This window comes from Neopelma chrysocephalum, unplaced genomic scaffold (assembly GCF_003984885.1).
Source record: "Neopelma chrysocephalum unplaced genomic scaffold, ASM398488v2 Primary Assembly neopelma1_116, whole genome shotgun sequence".
Taxonomy (NCBI): domain Eukaryota; kingdom Metazoa; phylum Chordata; class Aves; order Passeriformes; family Pipridae; genus Neopelma; species Neopelma chrysocephalum.
Genome location: NW_020897778.1, coordinates 465,845 through 489,287, shown reverse-complemented (window position 1 = coordinate 489,287; position 23,443 = coordinate 465,845). Strand labels below are relative to the sequence as shown.

At 47.3% G+C, this 23,443-nt stretch overlaps 1 protein-coding gene across 4 annotated transcripts in view; it reads left to right on the top strand.

The window, feature by feature from the left end:
* The window catches only part of GGT1 (gamma-glutamyltransferase 1), a 42,220-nt gene that overhangs the window by 3,563 nt on the left and 15,214 nt on the right, over window positions 1-23,443 (top strand). Inside the window, exons 2-3 of one of the 4 annotated variants that reach the window (XM_027696749.1) lie at window positions 7,066-7,202; window positions 7,369-7,539. In XM_027696749.1, coding sequence (XP_027552550.1) covers window positions 7,418-7,539 — 122 coding nt within the window. In that variant the 5' untranslated portion in view covers window positions 7,066-7,202; window positions 7,369-7,417. Of the gene's footprint in view, window positions 1-7,065; window positions 7,203-7,368; window positions 7,540-15,332; window positions 15,501-22,232; window positions 22,444-23,443 lie in introns of those variants that run through there. The other 3 variants (XM_027696751.1, XM_027696753.1, XM_027696750.1) reach the window with 3 other exon arrangements.

Below are 23,443 nucleotides of genomic sequence, written 5' to 3'. Positions count from 1 at the left end.
TCTAAAGCAGCCTGGCTAATGCTTAAATTTTGTCACAGTGTTTGCACAGCTCTCTAACCATGGTAGGCGAAATTCTGATGGCCCTCTCAGAATTTTACTCTGCGTTTTATCAGACAAAAGCCCTGACTGTTCATCTCCCTGTTAGTCCCCTCCCTTCTCTATCTAAGCACCTGCATGAGGGAAATTAGCATCAACAGATCTTGAGATATTGCTGAGGCCGACTCAAGCTAATCCCATTTGGAGGGAGTAGATGCTGAGTAAGGACTTCAGGATCTGGTCAGAGAGCTTTGAGAGAGGCTGGGTCAGGAAAAAATCATTCATGTGGGGTGCAGCATTATCCTGCAGGAGTGTCACTGGGAGTGAAGAGAAGGACAAAATCTGCTAGGGAGATGGGTAAAGGTGCCAATGGAGGGGTGCACGGTGGCCTTTCCCTGCTGTCTGGCAGCTGGACAGGCTGCCACAGATCTGTGCTTCTGCCTGCTCTGCTCTGTGAGTGCCACTGACAAGACAAGCAGCGATAGTGGGGCTTGTAACCAAAGGATCAGTTTAACAGCAGAATGGCTTTGGATTGCTCAATTGTCTCACACCTTATCTCCCAGAGTCAGAAGGAAACATAATCTGCAGTTGACTCGCAGGCAGGGATGAAGCTGTGTGCATTGTTCCGAGGCAGTGGGAGAACCAGGACAAGAAAGTGGTTCAGAGGATGGCAGTGTTACTAGGATACCTTCTGCTCTGCATGTGACTTGAAAATATCCCGCCACAGAGCAAATCCTCTTAACAAACAAACAATTGCAAGAGCAGTTCAGCTGTCTCTGGGCTGTGTGCTTTAACGCTGGGAACGATACAATAGCACGGATAATAGGAGCTAATGAGAAACACACCAGTGCTCCACTTGGCTGTGCTGAAGGAGAATGGCTGGCTGGCAGCTCTCTCTAGGCTAAGAGATAATCCTGCCCTATCTGTGTGTGCTTTCAAAGGGCACTGACAGCGAGTGGATGTATTTCTATAGCTGAGATGGTCAGCAAGGGAAGGAGACAGGAGTTTGCTTGGAAAGACTGGACTCAGAGCCTGCATCCTCTGGTCCTGTGCAGCCCTAGAAGAGACTGAGCCAGTAGGTGAGGATGCAGTAGCCAGGGGATACCAATTTACAGGAATGTCCCCATCTTCCCTTTCCTCTCTGCTGCAGTGGCGAGGGCACTTGAAAACTTTACATAGAGATAGATCAGCTCATGAGCTTGTTGGGTATGACAGTGGGGACTGTGGGCCCTCTCACAGCAACCAGAAGCTCTGGTTTTGAGACTTGGAATGAAGATTCCTTCACCCCATCCCAGAGGGTATATTAGCACCTCTCAGAAGGGTGTTAACTTGCTTCTAACCTGAACACAGGGGCACATGGTGCTGCCAACTGCAGCTAGCTGGGTGCAGCATGACTGAGTTAGTTTTATGAAAAATCTCTCCTAACATGAGAAATGGGAGAAATGGAAAGCAGAGATCCTTTCACTATTTGCTCAAATTTTATGGTATAAGTACATTTCCTTGTTGTCATCCTAGTGTCCAGTAATGGGAATGGTCCCATTACTAGTTTTTCAGGCAAGTAAGGAGAGCTCAGGTCAGTGCCAGGAGAGAAGAGCGACTGTACTGGATCAGACCACGAGTCTCTTTCCCCTGGAATCCTCAATTAATGGTAGTTAATAGAGGATGTCTAGCAAGGAGGATAACAAGAGGGGGATGCAGGTTGGTGTGTTCCTGAATACTCTCCTTACCATCACCCTCTGTAGCTGAGGAACTTCCTGACATGTGGATCTCTGCGTTTAATAGTCCTTACAGATTTTTTTCCTAAACCTTTTTTTGAGCCTGAGCAAATTGTGAGCATCCACAGCATTTTATGGCACTGTTCAGCTGTTTAAAAAAAATATTTACTTTGTTCTGAGTCTGTCACTTTCTGTTTTCATTTGATGCTTTTGTAGCTTAAATATTGGAAGAGGCAGCAGGCAGTCATTCCTTCTTCATTTTCTCTAAGCCACACACTCTCTGATATGTCCCCTCTCAGGTTTCCGTTTGCCAATTTGAAGAGTCTTGGACTTGTAAGGAAACCATTTCAGACCTTAGTTCATCCTTAGCTAAGTCCCTTCCCCTCCTCTAGTCCTGCTGTAGCCTCTAGCAAACCAGCCCAACAGCCATGGAAATGCAGCTGCACCCTGGAGCTACCTGAGAGCACACCGAGGTCTGTGGTTTTGCTCTGTCTCCTATCAATCACTTGGCTTTTTTGATTGCTCTTGAACCTTGGGCTGCTGCTTTCACTGAACACTCCTGCCTTACTCTTGCTATCAAAGAGCTTACTTAATGTCTGTGGTTCAGTAGACTGTAGAGGGGATAATCATTGCTCACCCCTTACAAATTCACACTGGCAATCGCAGTCAGAGGTTGCCAAGGCCTCGTTTCTGTACCGTCCATCCCTACAGTGTCTGTGACACAGGCAGTGCTGGGCTGGGAGGTCAGGCTTCCATGCTGTAGCTGGGAAGGTCGTGGCTTCCTCCCTGACACAGCTGGAGGGTTGCCTTGAGTTTGCACTGTCTAATGTGCCCCTGCCCTGTTTGTGCAGTGCTCAGCACCACAGCACTCCCTGCAGAGACTGTGGAGCTGGATCGCTGCAGATGGAGCTCATGCCATTGCCCTTCCCCTTGGAATACCCCGTGGTGCCGATGGTGTGACTGCAATTCCAATTGCCCCTGCCGGGGAGGAACCGGGCATGCACGCGCACACCCGCACGCTCCCGGGGCCTGGGCTGATTTGTATGCTGGTCAACCTGGATTCGAATGACAATCTTAATTATGTTTGCCTTGTGTATGATGAAGGTTACATTTTTGACTGGTTTTGCCGGGCTGGAAATGTAATTGATTAATTTAGTGCTTAAGAAGGGAAAGAGGATTAAGGCGGTGGCGAGGCTGTGCTGCCAGACACTGCATTGACTGCCTCACACTTTCACAGCTTCAGCTTTTGTTTGCCTGCAAACCAGCTTGTCTGAGCTCCCAAGTTGTTATTTCTTGTGGCTCTGAGCTTCTTGGCAGATCACTCAAAGCCAAGCCTCCTGCAGGGAAGGGAGCTGTAGCTCTGGAGAGATAAATGCAAAGAGCTAGTGTGGGGTGCAGGTTTAATTCCATTATATCTGGGGGCAACTGCACTTGCTGTTTGGCCATGTTCTACTCAAGGGGAAATGCATGTGGGGAGCTCCATATCCCAAACACCTGTAAGCTCTTGACTGAACAAAGCAGCAGACCTGGAGAAGACATCTGTCCATGACAGTGCAGTTTTGGGAAGGAAATCTCCTCAATGACAACCATCTTTCCCAAAACTGCAGAGCACGTGGAGGTGGGGAGATAAAGGATGAATGCAGCATCAGTTGGGCTGTAATCTTACAGAGTTCCTGCAGCATCAGTGCTGGCAGAAGCAACTGCATACAGACAGTCACTGCTGAGACTCTGCACTTGATGGAGAAATGGTAGCAATAGCCCATGTAACATTAATTAGGTCTTAAACCTTTTGCTCCTTGCAGCTGAGGCTCTCTTTGCAGCCCATGAGGCCCCTTGGTGGTATTCTGGGTCTGAGGCATGCATCTGTGCAGTGATGGGTTTTCAAAAGGACAGAGTTCTGCTAAGTAATTATGGACACTGGCCTGCTCATTATTGGGCAAATTAATCAAGTTGCAGCAGGGCCCATAAAAGCAGATTTGTTGGCCTGTATACTGCCTGCATAGAGAATCTTAACAACTTGTGATCTTGTGGTCATAGTTAAATTGGCCAACGTTGCTGCGAGCACAGGGAAGGTCCCCAGTCCGCTCCAGTGACGCATGGCATTGCCTTGACTCCTCAGCACAGGAGAACTCTGAGCTCCCGCTACTTTCATGATGAATCAGCTGGGTAACTGAGATACAGGAGGATTTCTGTTACCTCCATTCTGGGAGCATGCTGCACCCATTTCATTTGGATTAATTTTATCTTGATGAAATTAACGCAGGCTGTGAAGGAGGGCACTGTGAGGTTTGGACACACAGCCCTACGCTGAACTGCTGCAGCAGCTGTAGTGTCTGGCAGAAAGGCAGAGGAAGCAGATCTGAAAGCACCACCAGAGACACCCGTCACACCTCTGGAAGCAGTGGGGCTGACCAGGCTCTCCTGTCCCACTCAGGGACTGGTTGTCACACACCTCCAGTATGGGATGTCTCTTCCAGCCTTGTAAAGGGGAGCAGTATTACAGTTAAAAAAACAGCAGAGCAAATGCAGTTAATGAAGCAGAGGCTGGGAAGTGGCACCTCCAGGGACAGGCTGTGGTCCCAGGAGGCTGCTCTTCTGTTTAGTCACCTGCCTTTGGGGCACTGTGCTGATGGTTTCACAAGACTGGTGGGAGGTGTAGGGGAAAGCCCTGGGACCTCTCCAGGCATTGCCATGCATTAGACCATTAAAGAAGCTGATCTAAGACGGGAGAAACAGTGGAGGAAAGCCTTGCAAAGACTTAAAATATAGCTTGCCATGGGGCTCTCACATTTCCAGCTTTTAAAAGGCAGAAATATCTGATCTTATAATACGTCCCTCTGGAATCCCTTCTTTTTGTGTGTCTCATAAAAAATATTTCTGAAGAGCTTTTAGAAAACCTGGCTTAGAAGCTCCACAGTTTAAAGCTATGGGCTGGAGTTACAGTTTCATAAAGGAATTAAACCATCTTAAGCCTGTGCAGGAGAGGCTGAAGGCAGCGCCTGGTGCTGCTAAGCTTCTTTTGGAATTTGAAACCACTAAGTGCACGGATTATATTGGCTTTAAGCATCTTAGCAAGCAGTGCTAAACCACTGAGAGCAACCACAGGCCTCCAGGGGAGTGTTGGACTAGGTGCTGGAGGCTGGACTGTGGAGGTGTGACCTGAGCAGACACGAGGCATGAAAATGCTGGTGGGTGGTTTAAATGATGGCTGCCTGGGAAGCTCAGTGCTCTCCCCATCACTGGCTCTGGCAGAGTGAAGCGAGTCCAGCCACCAAGATGACACATAAGATGTCCTGCTGCTGAGGAGGATGGCACACTGACTAAGACTTTCATGTTCTCTAAAGGCCTCAGCACTTTTTAAAACTTGTTTACAGTTCGTGACAGGCCTGTAAAAGTGACCAACTGTTTTTATTTCTTTCCAGCTTGATTAGTTTTTCTCCATCAACATCCAAAAATAGAAAGACATCTCTTGCCTAAAAAATACCAAGTATTTGAAGAGCACAAGAAGCAGAGCTTGAAGTGGGAATTGGAGCATAAAAGCCTTCTTTGAAGCATTTCCCCTTCTGCCCAGGAACCTTTCAGAGCCAGGTTGTTACACACCTGTAACCCAGCATTTAGACTTAGATGGGTCAGAAGTAGGTCTCCAAGTCTGTCAGTGAGAGCCCAGTGTTGGGGAGGCTTCTCTGGCTGTTCTGTACTGCTCAGGCAGCCTCTGGACACTGGACTGGAGCTGTCCCCAGGATCTAGCAGGAGTCTATCTCCAGCTTGTGCCCTGGTCATCAGTGTCACCCAGCCCAGCCTTTAAAAGATAAGAGCCACTGAGCCAAACTGACATACTGCTCTATTCACATCATTGATGAATTTGGATTTTTTGGTGCTGGCATCTGAATTATGTTTTGTCTCTCACTTAAGACACCCTGAGGGATTCACTCTGTGAGGTTTGATCTAGATGATCCCTAAACCCACTGCAGTCTGTTGGGCAGTGCCATGAGCAGACAAACAGGAAAGGGTAGTGCTGCTGGAAAAGCAAACAGGCTTTTCCTAGGAGTCTTGTTTGTGTCATTAATACCTGGCACCACTGAGCTGCTCAGCACAAAAGCTCTTTTGGGCTTTGCCAGGCTCAGGTTTGGTTTGGATAACACCCATGTGTGCCACTTCTGCCCTGTGCACAAAGCTTGCTGCTTGCCTCAGTGCCATCCTGCACATGCTGTCCCTCGTGCAGTGCTATGGATGGAGCCTTTCCAGACAGGCTGTCAGAGCCTGTGATCTTCAGCAGATGCATTAACTGTGTTAACCTTTGAAGCAAAGTGAATTTCGAATGTCAGAATGGCAGAGGCCAACATACAACCTTCCACCTTCCCTGACTTTTTTTCGTCACCATAGAAAATGCTTTGGCTTTTTCTGTGCTTACCAAGCAGTTCTGTGTGGCTTAGCCCATGTTTGCCTCATCGCGTCAGTCCACACAGTTCACTTGTAAGGAATTCCATCCACGCCTAGAAATTGAGGAAGATGAGGTTGGGAAGGCTCCGAGGTGCAGGTCCTGCCTCAGTGATTGCAGGCAGCAGTGCTGAAAAGGAAGAAAACCAGGGGGAAGAGTGAGCTGCTTTAGAGGAGTTACCTTGTGACAAATGCTTTTAGAGTAATGACTAAGTGCTTCCCTCCTTTGCACCATCATCCCACAGGGCAAAGGAAAGGTGCTGGGGATGCCTTTCCCCAGACCTGGCCAGAACCCAGAGGGACCACTGATGGCACAGGTGGCCCTTGGTGTCTCTCTCTGCACTCTCAGGTATCAGGTGGTGTTTATTATCCTGGAGGCTGATGCACAAAAGTGCAGCCTCACATTGAAACAGGACAGTTGATCCCAGTGAGGATTTCCACCCTCTTTTTGATGCAGTTTGAGCCAGATATGGGGCTGCTCCGTGAACAAGGTGTTTTTGAGGCCGAGGCAGGGAGCCTGTGCTTGGTGAGGAGTAGCAGGTCGTGTTCAGGAGGCAGGGGCACAGATGCCACGGCCCTTGCTGAGCTATCCAGCTTCCTGCAGCACAGGCAACGCTTTGCCTGGACAGGACAGGATGGGATGCTGAGGGGGTGCAGCAGGGCAGTGGTAAGGGGGACACTCCATGGAGGGGATACCCCCGCGGGATGCCGCTGCTGGCAGCGCATTCCCCCTGGCAGCTGCCTCCCGTGGACAACTGGCAGACCCTCTTGTCCGGCCCGCCCCGGCCCGCGGGCTGCCTACCCTGGAATCGCCTCCCGTCTGTGCCATCTAGTGCCCAGCACAAGAACTGGGACTGACCCAGCCTCTCACCCACAGGGGAACAGCCCGGCTGCTCTGGAGAACAGGCTCTCCTCTCGCTGGGCCAGTCGCCAAGCCCTGGGCCAGGCAGGGATGTGCTGGGAGGACCCCTGAGATGCCGCACCGCCTGCATGGAAAATCCCACTTAGCTCCAGGTAGGATCGCAGCGCGCAGGTGTGTCTGTGGGGCGGATGGAGCGGGGAGAGTGACTCTGCTCGGAGGCTGGAGGTGAGATGAGGCTGGGTGATACTACACTGCCAGAAGCTCCAGGCAGGGAGAGGAAGGCTTGAAGCTCTCGGGAATCCTGCCTTTGCTTTTCAGGCACTGTGTTCCTGTGGCACGCTCTGACGTTGCACATGTGTTTTAAGGGATGAAAATACTGACCTCTGACTGGAATTCTCCTATTTGGACAGATTTCAATGCTATTCCAAGGGAGCTACAGTTAGTTGTGCTCGATATCTTTGGCGTAATCTTTGTTATGGTATTTCTTAGGTAAGTTCCTTGTACTAAGTTACTATTTTTTTAAAAAAAGTTTCTGTAGCTGTAGCTTGATTTGCCAGCTTTGATTCTTAATTCTGCCTTTGTCCTCTTTTTCCTTTTCAAAGGAATACTATTCCTCTTTACAGACCCAGTTTCATCTATAAACTCTAAAGAGCGGATGAACAAATTCTTTCTTCTTTCTTGCTGCATTTTTTCCCCAAATCTGTGTAAGAAATTTAATGGTGGTGAAAAGAGGTCCTAACTCATACCATCAGTGTATATCTGTCCTTCATATTGGTTTATCACAGCCAGGCATCACATATTTCTCTATATTGAATTTCATCTGCTCTTATTTGCCCTGTTTTGCAGATGTTTTCAAGTTTTCCACAACTGAAATTTTCCTGCTATCTTTTACTAGCTCCATATGTTATCTTCTATCATTTCATTACTGGGCCACAAGTAAATATAATGAACATGCTGTTTCTGGCATTTGTAGGGTGCCCCACTCAGCATTTTTCACGTGAAGTTTTGATCATTCATTCTTCATTTATAATTTGTATTGGGTTAAAAATGATTACCTGATAGCTACTTCCCAGAACTTCCTATTAGTAACTTTAGGGAGTTAGTAGTAAAACTGTTCAAGGAGCAAATGAGCATATCTTTGTTCTTGAGATCACAACCAGTGTCTGTGAGCTCATCTCCTGTGAACTGTATCTGCAGGTTTGCCTCTCCAGGATATGTTGCACAGGCACATCATCCTGTTTCTGAAATGTAAAATTTCCTACAAATTCACTTTTTTTTCTTGATAATTAAGTAAGGCTGATCACTTAGGAAGTCTCAGTAGCCTTTTCAGAAGTGAAAAGGTAGAATTGCCTCTTAGCATCTGGTAGGTAACTGGCTGTAGTGATAGCTGGGTGGTTTTGGAGCTGGTATGCTCAGAGCTCTCCTGGGGCTGCTATTGATCTTGGCATGTTGTTGCTTTTGAAGGGACTGATCTTTGAAACCAGGCTCCAGGAAGTCATTTAAGGATGTGTTACATCCTGCTGAGCACTGAAACTGTGAGGACTTCAGTGGGAAGGAAACTCTTCTTGAAAGAGACACAGTATTTATCTGCTTTCCCTAATTAGTGCTCCATCTTCCCGGAGGTGATATTCTCCACAACATCCCCTTGGCAGCAGGAAGCCAGTGCTGGGGTTAAGTCCCCACTTGCCCAAAGCTTAACTGGTCCCAGCTGTGCAGCAAGAGCTCTATTTCTGAGGCTCCTGGGCTCAGGGCAGGTGTTTTGCTGTGCTGCCCACACGGCTGTTTGCACACCTGCTGTTCCCTTCTCCCAAGACCAAGTGGTGCAGAGGCACGGCTGGTTCTGCAGCGAGCTCCAGCTTCTCACAGGTCTGTAAGCTCTTTTAATGCTGTCTCTTAGTTCTCTGGGTCTCGTAGTCTCTAGGGCTTCACACCTTCCCCTGTGTAATTCACTCCCAGGTCTGTTGTGTGCCACAGTCAGGCTTTAAAATGCTTGTGTCAGATGGGTGTGAGCAAGAGTCTGTTTGTCCCCAGAGCTGCTTAGTTAACAGGGAAGCCCAAAATCTCTGTTTTACATGAAAGGAAATGGAGTCTCAGACAAGCAATGTGATTTATTGCAGTTATTTATTAGCAGAAACAGGAATAAACCCCCTTTTGGTCCCCACACCTCAGTGCTGTAACCCCAAGGCCACGTGTATCCCTTGCCCCAGCCCCTGCAGCAGAGTCAGTGTGAGAGCCCAGCTGTAACCTGGGGAGGTTTGGTGCAGGGGTTCCATTCCCATGTGTTGGGGAGGTGTTTGGCCTTACCTGCATCATCTTCTGTCGTGGCACGGTGGTGGCTGTGCCTGGGTATGACAGGGGACCAAGGCTTGGGCTGGGCTCAGGCAGCTGAGCCTGGCTCTGGCTGGTGCAGGGAAGGGGTTGTGTGGCAGCTGGGCTCCTGGCTCCCCAAACGTCCATTCCAGCTTTAATTACACTGACACTGCTGCCTGGGTGTAATTAGCAGTTGAGAAACTCTGAGTGTGATTTTAATAAGCTGAGAGTAATGCAATTTGTCTTTTCTATAAGAGATGCTTTGCAAACAAAAACTGTAATTAAAAAGCACACACACAGGGCAAACAGTGACTGTGCAGTGGGTGTTTTACTGCTCTATGTGCAGCGTGTCTGGCACATGGCCTGACCTGGCACAGGGGTCCCCCTTTGGGACAGTCTTCATCATGGGGTTCCTGAGAGACCAGCATATAATAACTGCAGGATTTGGCTCAATTGTGAGTTTTACAAAAGGCTCTTCCCTGTCTTCACAGATTCTCTTTGATATAATATTGTTCCTTTACAAGAATAAGTCTCCTGGGTGTCATCCTCCCCATTGCTTTTCATTCCTGTCACTATTGTGTTTCTGTGCTCTCACCCCAAAGCCCAAATTAGGCTGGTGGGATCTCTGTGGCAGAGGCCAGGCATGGGGTGGCATGGGGGGAGGCAGGAAGCCTTTTCAAGAGCAGCCAGCATTTCTGGTAGCCTCAGATCTGAACAGTCAGACCAAGCCCTGGACTCTGCCTCTCTTCCCTGCTTCTTCCTGCTCTCTTAAAAAAAATCCATATATATATAGAAGTAATCTCTTTTATCTAGTCTTCTGTCTCTGCACAGCTCTGCCCTGCCCTGCTGGAGTTCAAAGTTCATTTCTGGCCGTGGGAGCTCTCATGGGGGAGCAGCCCCACTGAGTCCTAAAGTCTGTTTCCCCAAAAACCCCCATTACACACCGGGCTGACCCACCAGCAAATTTTCCCTCTTCCTCAGTGCTGTGAGGCAACTGTGCAGGGAACAAGGTGGGAGACAGAGGCACAACAGCTGTCAGGAAATGGTTATTCTGTCCCCCCAGCAGGCATCAGAGGGCCAGAGTCGGGGATTTGCACCTGATGTGAGGAATGGGGAGAGTGGGAATATCACTCCAGCCTCTGGGAAGCCCCTTTGACTCCATCTGCTGGGGTAGGTGAGGACCTTTCCCAGAGGGCAGGCCACTCTACCCCCCTGCAAAAGTCCATTTGTGCCTGATGGCACCAGCTGCCCTGGCTCTCATAATTTAGGGAGTGCCTATGTTTGTAGGACCCCTCCTCTCAACCTACGGAAGACACAGTGATCTTTGAGAGTGCAGAGCCAGAGAAATGCCTCTGGTTTCTCATCTGTTCTCATTTCTCCCTGCCTGGGGGCAATGGTTGGGGGACCCAGGTGGATAAAGGGAGCCTAAAGCAACTGCTGACTCGTATCCCCTTGTGCTGTGCCATGCAGGCATGACTGGCCCACTGCCTGCTCTACCAGCTAATTGCAGCCCTGGCACACCGGCAAAACAAATAAAACCTTCTCCAGATATCAGGTTGAAATGCAGTAAAGGGATCTGTGGTTCCCACTAGCAGTGGAAATGGCAGCAGGTGCAGACTCAGCAGATGGAAAGCACCCAGAATCTGCCCCATCCCAGCACAGAGAGACTGTGATGTAAATGCTGTACAGCCCGTCCTTGTGGGATGGAGAGGGAGAACTGATGGGGTTTGGTTGCTGTGCCGTGCTATCTGTCCTGTGTCTGTGGCATGTGTGCTCCTCCTGAAGACATGGCAAGCGTGTCTTTCCTGGAGCCAAGCTGGTACAGTCTCTGCTGCTCTGCCCAGCTGGCCCTTCCACACTTTCCAGGTTGCAAATGCTTTGGGGCAGAGACTTGTGATTCTGATCTCTCAAAAGCAATGGCCATTTCTGTTGCCCTTTGCAACACCTAAATAAACAAGCCTGAAGAAGGCTGGGCCAGGGGCCAGATAAACCAGAAAGGGACTGTGTTCTCTGATCTGTGCTTGAGATGCGAATCCTGTTATCCTGATAGCAGGTGGCATCTCTCAGGACAGAAAACTTGTTGGTGTTTGAGCACTTATGCTTCCCAAAGTCCTATGTTATGCTCTGTCCAGAGGAGGAGATGCTGTGGGCATCAAACCTGCCAGGTTTCTGCATTCAGATGCAGAGGCCAGTCAAGACAGGCTCCTGTCCCTGTGGTCTTCTTTTGTATGAACTTTTGACCGTGACTCTGGAAAGCACAGAATCGTCCAGTGCTTTCAGGGTATACCCTTGGGCTGGTGGAAGCTGAACATACTCGACTGCTTTGCTGAAGTGTGGGCTGTGACAGGAGCCTGCCCTGTTGTACAATAGTCCCCATCCCTCACATGGCTCGTGGTTTGCACCATGACTGAAACTGTGTTGTGCGTTTCCCTCCTAAGGTCAAAACCGATGGGTTCAAATGGCCACACAGAGGTGTGAACTGTATTACCCAAGTCTTAGCTGGACGAACTGTGAGCCTGAAGGACTAGGGGAGTATGTGGAGCTGCAGCAAGTGACATCTTTAGAAAGAAAATTCATGTATTTCCCAAGGCTGTAGTTCTAGGGAGCAAACAGAGAGTGTGAGGAGCTGGGAACCACTGGAATAAAAGAGTTGTAAGTCCAGATTCTCACTTAGGGTGTGAGCTGTCTTGCACGGTATGTGACCTCCTCATGTAGTGCAATATGAACTTTTTGTGCTGCTGCTGAGCACCCTCCAGGGAAAAGGGACCCAGTGTAAATCAGACATGACACTGCTGTTTCTGGGTGTTCATCCCAGAGATAGGTTTGCCCTCTGAAGACTGCAGAGGTGTAGCCAGAGGGTACGTAGCCTCTGCCTACTCAGTGCTAATTAGAGCTTTATGTATAGCCCTCTCAGCGACTCCCTGAAGTTTTTTCCCGTGCAGCACCTGAACAGCTGGAGATGGGTTGATTCCCACTGTGAGCTGAGTGGCCCTGCAGTGGACAGCGGTGGCTGCAGACACTACCAGGCCTGGGTCAGAGGGCTGAAAAGTGGGAATAACAGATCTGAGGATTGCTGCACTGCTGCTGCTGCTGCTCTGCCCCATCCCTCTCTGAGAGCTGCAACCCTGACCCTGCCACGGGGCAGGAGCTTCTGAGTGGTTCAATAGAAAACTTGCCATACTAAAGTAACCCAGGACTGATTCTGGCTTACCAGGATGTGTTGAGTTTTATGCTGAGATGTTTCATTTGTTGCTCCAAGAGCAGTAGAGCTGATCCATCAGCAGAAACTGCTGAGAAAGGAACAAGAAGTTGTGAGGCTTCCTGAGAAGCGCAGCTCTCATGAGGCAAATTTGGGTGGGCTGCACCACAGATCTCCGTGGTCAGTGTTCATTCATGTCCAGGAGTAACTTCTGAGCTCTCACATCTCCAACTCCCACTGATTCTTAAGCAGAATGGAAAAAAGATTTGTAGAGGTCTGTGTAGTGGACCTTGGCTCTTGCTGGGAAAAGTCCACTATCCTCTGATTTTAGGGCCCTCTTGCTTAGGTTGGACTTTAACAGCAATCAGTCACCCAACAACTTTCTGTAATAATCTGCAAGTTTTCCATTAAGTGACAAACACTTTGAACTCCTCCCCAGATCCTCTGCTGCAATCTAATCTGCTGTCATTTTTCACCGGGAGATGGAGGGTGCTACCTTCACGTTTTATTAATTCCCTGTTTACAGTGGGGAAGAAACCAAAGCCATGAGAAACACTGAAAAGAGCAACCCACGGAGCTCCAGACACTGTGTAATTAGATCATTGTCAGCCTCTGTGCTTGTCACTTCCAACTGACTCTGGATTTACTGTATATATTGGGCATGTGACAGGGAGGAGAGGTAAAGCCTATCAACATGCTTAAGGGAATCTGGGGAGAAGATTCCTTATTCCCGCCCAGCACTGACCTGCTCTGAATCCTTGGGCAAGATTGTCTCTATTGTCCTGTCTCTAAAGTGGGGATATGAGTGCTTTTCTCATTTGGCCTGTAAGACTCCCTGGCCCTGAGAGCAACTTAAAAATGCTGTTAAGTAGTGAATTTTTTATAGTGATGTTGACAAGACTGTGGCAACCTGGATGGATTATGGAGTTTGGAGACCTTCCTGGAAGTGCAGCATATACTGGAGGCTCATATTTGCTTGGCAGCTTTCCACAGACCCCCCTGTGTCCTACCATGAGTATCAGCGGAGAAACAGGAGAAGGGACCTATTACAACTCTCTTCTTTGTGCTTAGAGTTTGGTTAGAGTTCACTTTGCCACTCACCCGGCATGTTTAGGTTGTCTTCAAACTATCCTGTAAAAAACATGTTGCACCTTGAGCAAGTGGGGAGCTTTCCTGGGCATGGATGAAGTCTGCTGCAGTTGTGGGTGTACTGAAAATGTCTGTCAGGGGTGCAGATTTTTCATTTTGATAAGGATATCAGAACAATGCAATGTTAATTGTTTCTGTTTTGATTCCAACAGCTTCAAAGCCAGGCCCCCTCCAAAGTAACAGGACAAGAGGGAGCAGTTTATTGAGATTTTGGAGAGTGCAAATATAGTGAGCAAATCTTACATCTGCAAGAGAAGGCTGGTTTGTCCTAGATCTGAAAAAATCTCTTATGCAGCATTCCTAGCAGTTAAAAGGGGATCTCAGTGATGTATCTGCTTTCAAGTCCCTTGACACTATCAAAGCGGGCCCATTCCTTGGGGTGAGACTCAGACTATGATGTTGTGTGCAGGAACACTCTTTACAGAGTTTAAATAGCTCCTTTACTTAGGCTAGCACAGTGTTCTGTGAAGAGGACAGGGGAGATCTCTGGCTGAAAACATAACCTGTGAAGGGTTAAAGGTAAGATCATTCTCCAGTCCAGTTCACTATGTGTTGCACAAGCAGCTCTTCTTGCAAGAGTCATTCCCACATCTTCCTTCCCCACCCAAACCTAAGAACCAGCTATGGAGGTTCCTGTCAATGTGAGATTTTGGTTCTGTGAGCGGGTGGTATTTGTTTGGCTGCTGTTACTTGGTCCTGCGGGTCTTGGTGCCGCTCCTGGTAGGTGAGTGTAACTCCATGAATTCCACTCTGTGAAAGCCTGGACTGGCTCCTGCCATTTCCAATTGCCTCAGCTGAGAACACAGACATAATCTGTTAGACCTGGCATCTCCTTTATAGAGCAATTACAGAGATACCCAACCAATTATTTATAACCTTTGAATCAGGCAAACTTCGTCTTAATGCATGACGTGGCTTTTCATGGTCAAACAAGCCCTTCAGTGAGAGATCAACAAAACCGAAATTAAGGAAGTTGAAAATAAACTCTTTTCCCTTTGGGGAGCAATGGTGCATCCTTGAGAGATTTCCTCTCTATTCACAGGGTACATGACTTCCTCTGATGGATAAGAGCAGGATGTGCCTCTCAAGAGCTTCCCAGGTCAGTGTCCAAGACACCATTTTTTATGGGACACACGATCCTTCTCCTCCACAGAGCTCCCTGCCCCTATGGCCATGGAGCTGGGTAGTGCTCCAGCATCAGCTAACTTTGACGAGTGCGGGAATGGGATTTGCCTGATCAGGATGGGTATGGGGTCATCAGTGCCCTAATGCAGAGGGTGCCCTTGCTGTCAGGACCTGTGCCAGGAGAAAACCAGCAACTTGGCACAGTATTGTTTGATGCAAGAAGAAAAGAAACAACTCTGCCAGTACAGATTCACTCTTGGGACTATCTAACATCAAAGTATTGTCTCCATTCAAGTGTGGTCTTCCCTTGCTCCCCACCCTCTACGCTGTTCCCTTTACCGTGAGAAAGTACGGCATGGAAAGTGCTGGACCACTCTGTTCTCAGCTTGCCCTGTGAGCCAGCAATTCTTCAGGGACAGGGAGGGGGAAGGGTGGCATGCCTTTACTGCTCAAAGATAGGACTTCATTACATCACCCTCCCCTTCTGACCACTCCCATATATGAAGCCTTGCTGCCACTCGGCTCTCTGTGGCTGATCTTACTTTGGAGCCCCTGCATCTGGGAACCCTTGAGGAATAAGGGGCAGGAGAGCAAAGCAGAAGCACCTTCTTTTGGTGTCACTAGCTGAAGGTGAACTGCACCCAGGGAGAACAGAACTCTTAAGGTAGTGAGTAAACAGCATGATTTTATCTTATCTCCGTATTTTGGTTGGATTGGGGTGTGAAATAGAGGAGTTCTTTCCCTTTATTACATACCTTTCCAGTTCTCTAATCCTACTTTATTAAAGGGTACCTTTGTTTCACAAGCCTTCAGGCTCAGGTTGGAAAAGCAAGTGTTTCTCTTATAGGGATTGACAGGTCCTTACCTACTGTGTTGACTTTGGATTTTCTCAGTGAAGGCTGGGTCACAGGGAGCAGGGTCTCTGACCAGGTAATCTGAACAGCCACTGATTCGGGGTCAGCAGTACATGAACTGATGGCTTCAAGAGGAATTTGGTTTTCTGACAGAGGCTGAGATCAAAGAAAGGAGCTGGGGGTCTAGTGCCCTGGGATCTCAATCACATCACTGGAGGAGATATTTCACTTCTGCATGGCTCATCCAACCTTTTGAAGGTACCCTATATACCACCCAAGCTGATGCTGGTCTTCACTCCTTATTGGGTTGAAAAGGTCTATGGAAAGGTTGGTATAGGGTTATCAGACTGAGTCTCAATTTGACCCTGGCTTTGCACATGGTGTGAGTGGCGTGGCATTGCTGATAAGAGAAATGCTGCTTTAGCAACTGGACACAGGAAAGGCTCTCAAAACCACCACAGAGGCCAGAGCTACACAAACACTGGAAGACAGATTTCAGGGGGTCCTAAAGATGAGAAATTCTTACTTCAGTCAATGTCCTACCGGCAAGTGGTGCTCTTCAGAGGAAGCTAGGTCTAAGAAGTAGGCTGAAATCCATAGATCTTGGATACTTCTTCTTGCCACATCATTCTGTGCTTCTAAGTGGTAGCCTTAAAAAACGTAGACTCTGTTGGGATAGGAGGTCAAGCACTGACATTTTTCTTACCTGGTAGCAAGGGGAAAGGCCAGGAGGCAGATGCAGAGCCAGAAAAGCTGCAGGGACAATGAGATGATGCTGAAGGTGTGTTCCAGAAGCAGAGTGGAAGGGCAGTGCTGTGGAATAGAGCAAAGCTCCTGATGCAGAGCAGGCAGAGCACTCAGCAGAGCACAGGTCAGGAGATCAGTCACGTATGGGGAAACAGAAAAAAGTGTCCTGAAATAAATCAAGCAGGCCATATTTAATTATTTTTGAAAAAATTCTGTTGCAAGGAAGTATCAAGGGCAAATGTATTGGTGTGAAAAGGAACAGATTCTGTCCAGCAAAACGAGTATTTAGACATGTGAAGGACCAGAACAACACCTGGGAGACTCCGTGCTCATTACCAGAACAAAAAGAATGGACCTCTCCTACATATGCTTGCAAAACAAAACCTGCTCCTGCTCTTGGCTGGAGCCCTTTTAACATGTCAGAGGGGGGCTCTCCCAGCACAAGTTTGCAGTCCTGGGCTGCATTTCCTGATCCAGCTGTCCACAGCAAACAGGAGTCAGACCAGGAGAGACAAAGTTATTCAAACCAGCTTTGTGGTAATTCAGATACGTGTCTACCTGTAGAGTCTTGATTTAGCAAAAGCAGGCAAATTTAAGCAGATAGCTACAAATTTTTTTCAGTTGGAAACAGAGCTCTTTTCTTCCAAGTTCAGCTGCAGTCTGTGAAACCTCTCCAATGAATTCAGTCTTGAGTTCATTTATTATATTGGAATCTGAGTTTTATTGTTGGTTCTTGCTACACCTATCCAGATGCTCTACAGTCTATAAAATACATAGTTACTTGCTATGGCAATGACATTGAATAAATCCCTCTGTAGAGCATCAAGAAAGTGCAGACTTCATCTGTGATTGGAGAGCTTTGATGTGCGTGTGAAGGACAGGCCAACTGCAGCAGTCAGGCTGGACTGAAGAAAGCCTTTAGCCCTGAGAGAGGGCATAGTTTGTTTTTTCCCCTTTAGTTTCCCCCTTTCCTATTCTTTTGTCTTTTTTGTCCTCCTATCTGCCTCTTTCATCCCCACTTTGTCTGTTTTTCCCTTTCAGCACTTTAGGTTTTATTCTTTCCACATGTTATTCCCTCTTCTTTCCCCCTTTCTGCCTCCAGTAGCTCTCTCCCCTCTTATTCCAGGACAGTGTAGTTGAGGGGAAGCTGTGCAGGACTGTGTTGCTCAGCTGATTGCTGGCAGCTGAGGGGAGGGCAAGTCTGTCAGCTGCAAGAACACAGTTCCTTTGGTGGCCTGGTAGAAAGGCTTTGGAAAGATGAAAGGACTTTATAAAGCTGATAGATAATAGGTACAGATTGGTGTGTAGGTTTTGGAAACAGCGAAGCTTGACATGAAATTAATGAGTAAGACTGAGTAGCAAAAAGATAAAATTGAGGAAAAGTGATAAAAGAAAGCAGACTTTGAACAGAGGACAATCACCCTTTTCTGGAAGGAAGGAGCAGAAGGATTGTTTCTGCAACAGCAATCAGCAAAGCCTCTGCCCACCCAGGAGCCCTGCCAGCTGTCACACAGCGCTGCCCCAGCTTCAGCTGCCTGTGTGGGTAGAAGAGTATAAGCAGAACTGGGCCATGTGGCTGGTAAGAAAGGGTTAATAAATCTCCCCATCTACCAATTATCTTTCATTTTGTTTACCTTTGCCCCAGGGAAGAGCGATGCACCTGTGGATGATTATGGGAAAACAGATTCATAAAATGAAAACATGTGGGTTTAGTGGGTTGCTCCATTTGAGCAGGTGAGTTACAATGAAAGCAACTCTCACTGGAGGGGGAAGGAGGTGCTTTGGCTGTGGACAAACATCTGCTTATTTAGTTTCATCTCTGAAAGTCAACTCTTGTGTCCCTGCTCTTAGTCAACTTGACCTCTTGCACGCTAGGCAACTTTTCCAGTTCTTAAAGTACCTTTTCTCTAAGAGTCTCCCCCAGTGACTTGTTTTCCAGGGCTTTTTCAGCAGTGATCTCTTTTTTACATCAGTGTTTCTTAGATAGTGGTTAGCTTAAAATAGAACTCTCTGCTACCCACGCAGCTGGTACTTAACTTCCACTGGTTGCCTTAGGCATGGAAGAGTAGAGCAAGGGCTCAGAAAGGAAACTATAATTCGGTGTGAAGAAGCTTCTCATGCTTATGAACATCTCTGTGCTACCAGGAACTCAAGATACTATTTGATGCTCATGTTCAGGTAGTATTGGATTGCAGCATTGCTCTGTTAGAGGGGAAAGACTTCCTGATGGAAAAAACAGCTAACCTGCAACATGAGGTGTCCTTAGCTAATGTACCAAATCTTGTAACAGCGTCTATTCCAACAATGCATCAGTTAAAGCCTCGGGAAACGGAGACCTTGGGATGTGTGTTCTGCCATAAAAAGGAGGAGTCTGAACAGTAGATGTGATCTGTGCTCTGTGAGTCATTGCTGGTGTTGCTTCCTGAAATTCTTATGGGAAAAATCAATAAGGGTGGGGGAAGAAACAAAAAGTGCCCAGAAATGCCTCAGGTCACTTGATGTTTTTCAGTGTCTGCAAGTTCCATGGCCAGAGCTATGAAGGCATTGCTTCATGTGCTGACAGATGCATTCCTCTGTTGCTTGAGTTTCAATGTAATAGTGCCTGCTATTTTGGGGGAATGTTAAAGGTGACCATGCTGTGAACATCACAAATGGAAAGAGGTGGCAAGCCCCACAGGAGATATGTTTTTCTTTATTTGTCTTGGGCTGAGAAGAACAAGGCAGCAATGCACCTGCATTAACCTTGGGATTACTGTTTGAGGTGTGGCTTTGCATCTTGAAACATGTAAGGCTGAGTTATAACAGGGCTCTCTATTATGTTAATGCCTAGACTGAGATACTCAAGGGTTTCCAAAGATTATGTACAGCTGAAATGAGGTCCTTGTGCACAGCACAACCTGTACATACCACACTACTCACCCTTCAGAATCAGACACTAACTCCAGGTTTTGTAACCTTCTCTGACCTCATCCTCAACTCTACTCGTGCATAAGTGAAAGAGTAACTTGCTGAGGAGCATCCAACTTGTTCCAGCTCTGTGCTGGTAAGAACATGCCATGGATGAGACTGCATTGTCCTTGAAGAAGGACATAGAATTTGCTTAATTTTTGTGACTCACTGATATAAAACTTGCCTTTCAGCAGTGGGGGTGAAGCATAACAGTTGGATAATTATGATTTAGAACTGGGCTTTTTACAGCTAGCAGCCTTTCCATGTCACCTTGTACCCTCTGAGACAAAATGTGACAGGGAGACTCTTCTGACCTAGACCTGCTCCAGGGACATAGCAACTTTAGAACTATAAAACTATTAAGCATAAAACCTGGTACTGTCACACCTACAGGGTGAGTAAATTAAGAAAAGTGTTCCATTCAGTAGGCTGTGTCTTAGATTCCTCTGTTAATATTAAAGATATGACAGACTGAAAGTGCAGAGGGCTCTGTTTGGGGCACAGACCATCTATCTTTCCATGCTGTCTGCTTTTTCAGAGGATAGTTGTTTTGGCACAGATCCTGCCACAATCTTTTCTGTGGAGCATCATGGGTCTCACATGAAGGGTTCAGATAAAGTGAGAGTGGTATGTGTTACTAGCTGAATGTGGCCTGGACTCTGTATATGTACTTCAGACTGGCCACTAGAAAAAAGCAGGTACATCAAATCCTTCTAAGCCTGCAGAATATTTTCTGTGCTAATACCTACTTTCTGGAAAGCTTCTGTTTTTGCTCAAGATCTCTTAGATAATAGCAGTATAACTGAAGGGGTCTGCCCTCTTGATGCAACGTCTTGAAAGGAGTATCTGAAAGTCCTCTTTGAAGGATGGGCACATGCTGGATCCCTTCCAAATATCTCAAGGCTGGAGTGCTCATGTTTTACAATACTGATTTTTCCAAATGCAAATGTTAAGGAGTATTCCATTTTGTGGCTACTACAGAAAAGGTGCTGTATTTTTAAGGAGAGGAAATATGACTCAAAAAGCTTTTAATCTTGGAACAAGGCCAAAGTTTGTTAATGAGTCAGTGTAGTACAGTTACCATCCTTCTGAAGCAAGTGGGGATCCAGTGTATCAAAGGTTGGAGTGGGGCAGAGGGACTGGATGGGTTTGGAATTGAGGCGTTAGCCACTTGACTGATCCTCCTAAGTCCAAAGATGGCATCTAATGGTGCTGACTGGCATCCAGGCAGACTTTGCTTCACCCTGGTTTTGCAGAATGCCTTCTGGCTGAAAGTCAGGCTTTGGACATGTGGGCTTGAATCCTTACTGTGCCCAAGTTTCAGGCAAGCTGTGATTTGCTTGTGCTGCATTCTGGATGGAGACCCCTGGTGGCCTAGTGGTTAGCGTGCAGGACTTTCACTGCTGCGACCACGGGTTCAAATCCCGGTCTCCTGGCCTGATGGAGGTCGTTAGCCCTGTGTGGCCATCCATCTATGAGAAGGACACTCTAAACAAACCTACGTCCTGAGGACCTCACTGCCATTGTCCAAGCTTGCTTGGCCCCGGCAGATGAACCTTAGGATTAAAGGGTGGGCTCAGTTCAGCGCAGGCTGTGTCTCACCTAAAAAATCCATTGCGCAGGCTGGAAAGGTAAAAGACCTTTCCCCAAATCTTCGTTCGCGAAGATGGGCCATTATTATTATTCTGGATGGGCATTCAGCTCGTGTTCAGAGGGGTCCTGAGGTTTCCAGCAAGCCCTGCACAGCAGCAGTGGCAGAAGCTTTGGGGGCTGAGTCTGTAGAGTCCAAAGACAGCTGGTGCAGCTCCTTACCTTGAGTCTGAGTTGCTGCTGGGGTTTATGCTGCACTGTTCAACAGCAGGTGAGCTGCAACCTTTGAGCTACAACTGTGCTCCTGGACTTGCCACAAGCAGACATGTACGATTGTTGCTTAAAAGCCTCAGTCAGGTTTAGTGATGGAGGGAAGGTTTCTTCATCCCTGCCTTCCTGCTCTGCCATTCTTCCTGCCAGAGGGTGCTCCTGTGGGAGCAGGCATGGCAGAACAGGCATTGCATCTTCTCATTGCAGCTGGAGTATTAATCCAGACTAAATCTAATGACAGTTTAAGGTAGAGTGTCACTGTGATTGCTAAGAACTGGTGTGTGAGCTGATCAGATGCCCAGGCATTGCTGGCACACTTGGCAGGCAGGTTATTCCCACAAAGTGTAATCCCAGCTAAATCTGTCAGGGTGTCTGAGTTTAAGCTGAAGGTACAAACACACTTAAAATCCAGTCTCTCATTAAACCACAAGGGTGTCGGTTAGGCAGGAGTGGCGTGAGGGTACGTGACCATGTGGAGATGGAAGCACTTCTACTTAAGATGACCACATATTTAGACTCATAGAATGATTTAGATTGGAAAAGACCTTTGAGATCACTGATTCCAGCCGTTGACCCAGCACTGCTGAATCACCACCAAGTCCCCAAGTCCCACAGGTCTTTTAAATACCCCCAGGGATGGTGACTCCACTGCTTTCCAGTGCAGCCTGTTCCAATGCCTGACCACCTTTTCAGTGAAGAAGTTTTTCCTAGTATACAATCTAAACCTCTCCTGGTGCATCTCTCAAGGCCATTTTATTTGCTCAGTTCCTTAGTCAGAACTTCAGAGCTAACAACCAGGTGAGGAAAAACATTTGTACCACATAGCAACCGAACCCCAGGAACACAGAATGATTCTGCTGGTGATACACAACCTTCATGAATGCTAAAATATGCGTTTCAAAAGGTGTGGGTTCTTGACTCTTCACCCAGTCAATGATTACTTATGCATTCCTCCGGTACTGTGAATTCAAACATAATGAGTTTCAATGGGTTAATCTCTGTGAGCAGAGCAGTACAAATACCAAATAATATGGCACGCTTGGGAGAGCTTTTAAGTGAAGATAAGTGGTTACTGCCAGTGCTACAAGGATGTATTGCCCCTAGAAAAGGGTTTGCTTCTTGAGAAAGGACAGTCAAAGGAGATCAGTACACACAGCTCTGTGCAAAAGGACAGGAGGGACTTGCAAATATTCTAAAGAGGTAAGGGGGAATTAGGAATTACCTTCATTAAACTGTTCCACTCAACCTGAGAGTGCTGTGTGGGATTCCTTATTCCACAAAATAGGGGACAATGTGAGTTTTTTAATATATCAGATGAAAGCTTGCCAAAAGAGAATGATAGGACCTGACTAACCAGTCTGAGTAAGCTCAGATCTAATAAACAACTTCTAGTTTAAAGGCAGAAGAAGAGCACCTGAAAACTTCTTTTGCAAAGTTGGGAGAATTGAGCTATTTTAATGAAGTATTTTGACTTTAAATTGGGAGTGATTGTAACAGTAATGTTCTGAATGAATTTGTAAAACTTTAATAACTTGGATTTTTGAGATTGAGTTTGCTGGTTCTGGATTTCTGGGACGTCCTCAACTAGAAAACACAGTGAAAACCATGTGAAATGGGGAATTCTGCATTTATTCCACCTTTCTGCCTTTTTTCACTTCATAGTTTATGCTGAAGTGTCTTAAAGTAAAAAAATGCTGGGTTTGATGCTAAAATTTCTGCAGGAAAACATGAAAGATTTTTGAGGAAAAAGTTGCTTCAAGAAGAAATTGTTGTCTCTTTCTCAGTAAACTCGGGGTTTACTCTACATACCATTAGGCTTCAGAATACTACATGCCATTAGGCTTCAGAAAAGCCACTGCCTGTGGCGGAATTGCAATCTGTGATCACAGCAGCTCGGTTTGAGCAGCACACCTGAGAGCCAGCCGGGCAGCCGCTCCGCTCGGGCACCGTGCTGTTCTATTCAATGTCGATTATCTCTGGCTTGACTTCACAGCAATAAAGACCATTGATCCTCATGGAGGCCTTTCTCCTGAAAATTGATCTGTATCCACACGAGTCCGCGATGCCGGGATTAACAAAGAGGGTGCTAAAAGCTTTTGTCCTGCTCTGAGGGGAGGGAGGCACCGGCTCTAGGGAAAGGTTTTAACTGAGTTGAATGGAGTTACTGTGATTCTCCAAGATTGCTCTGCCTTCCTGCTCC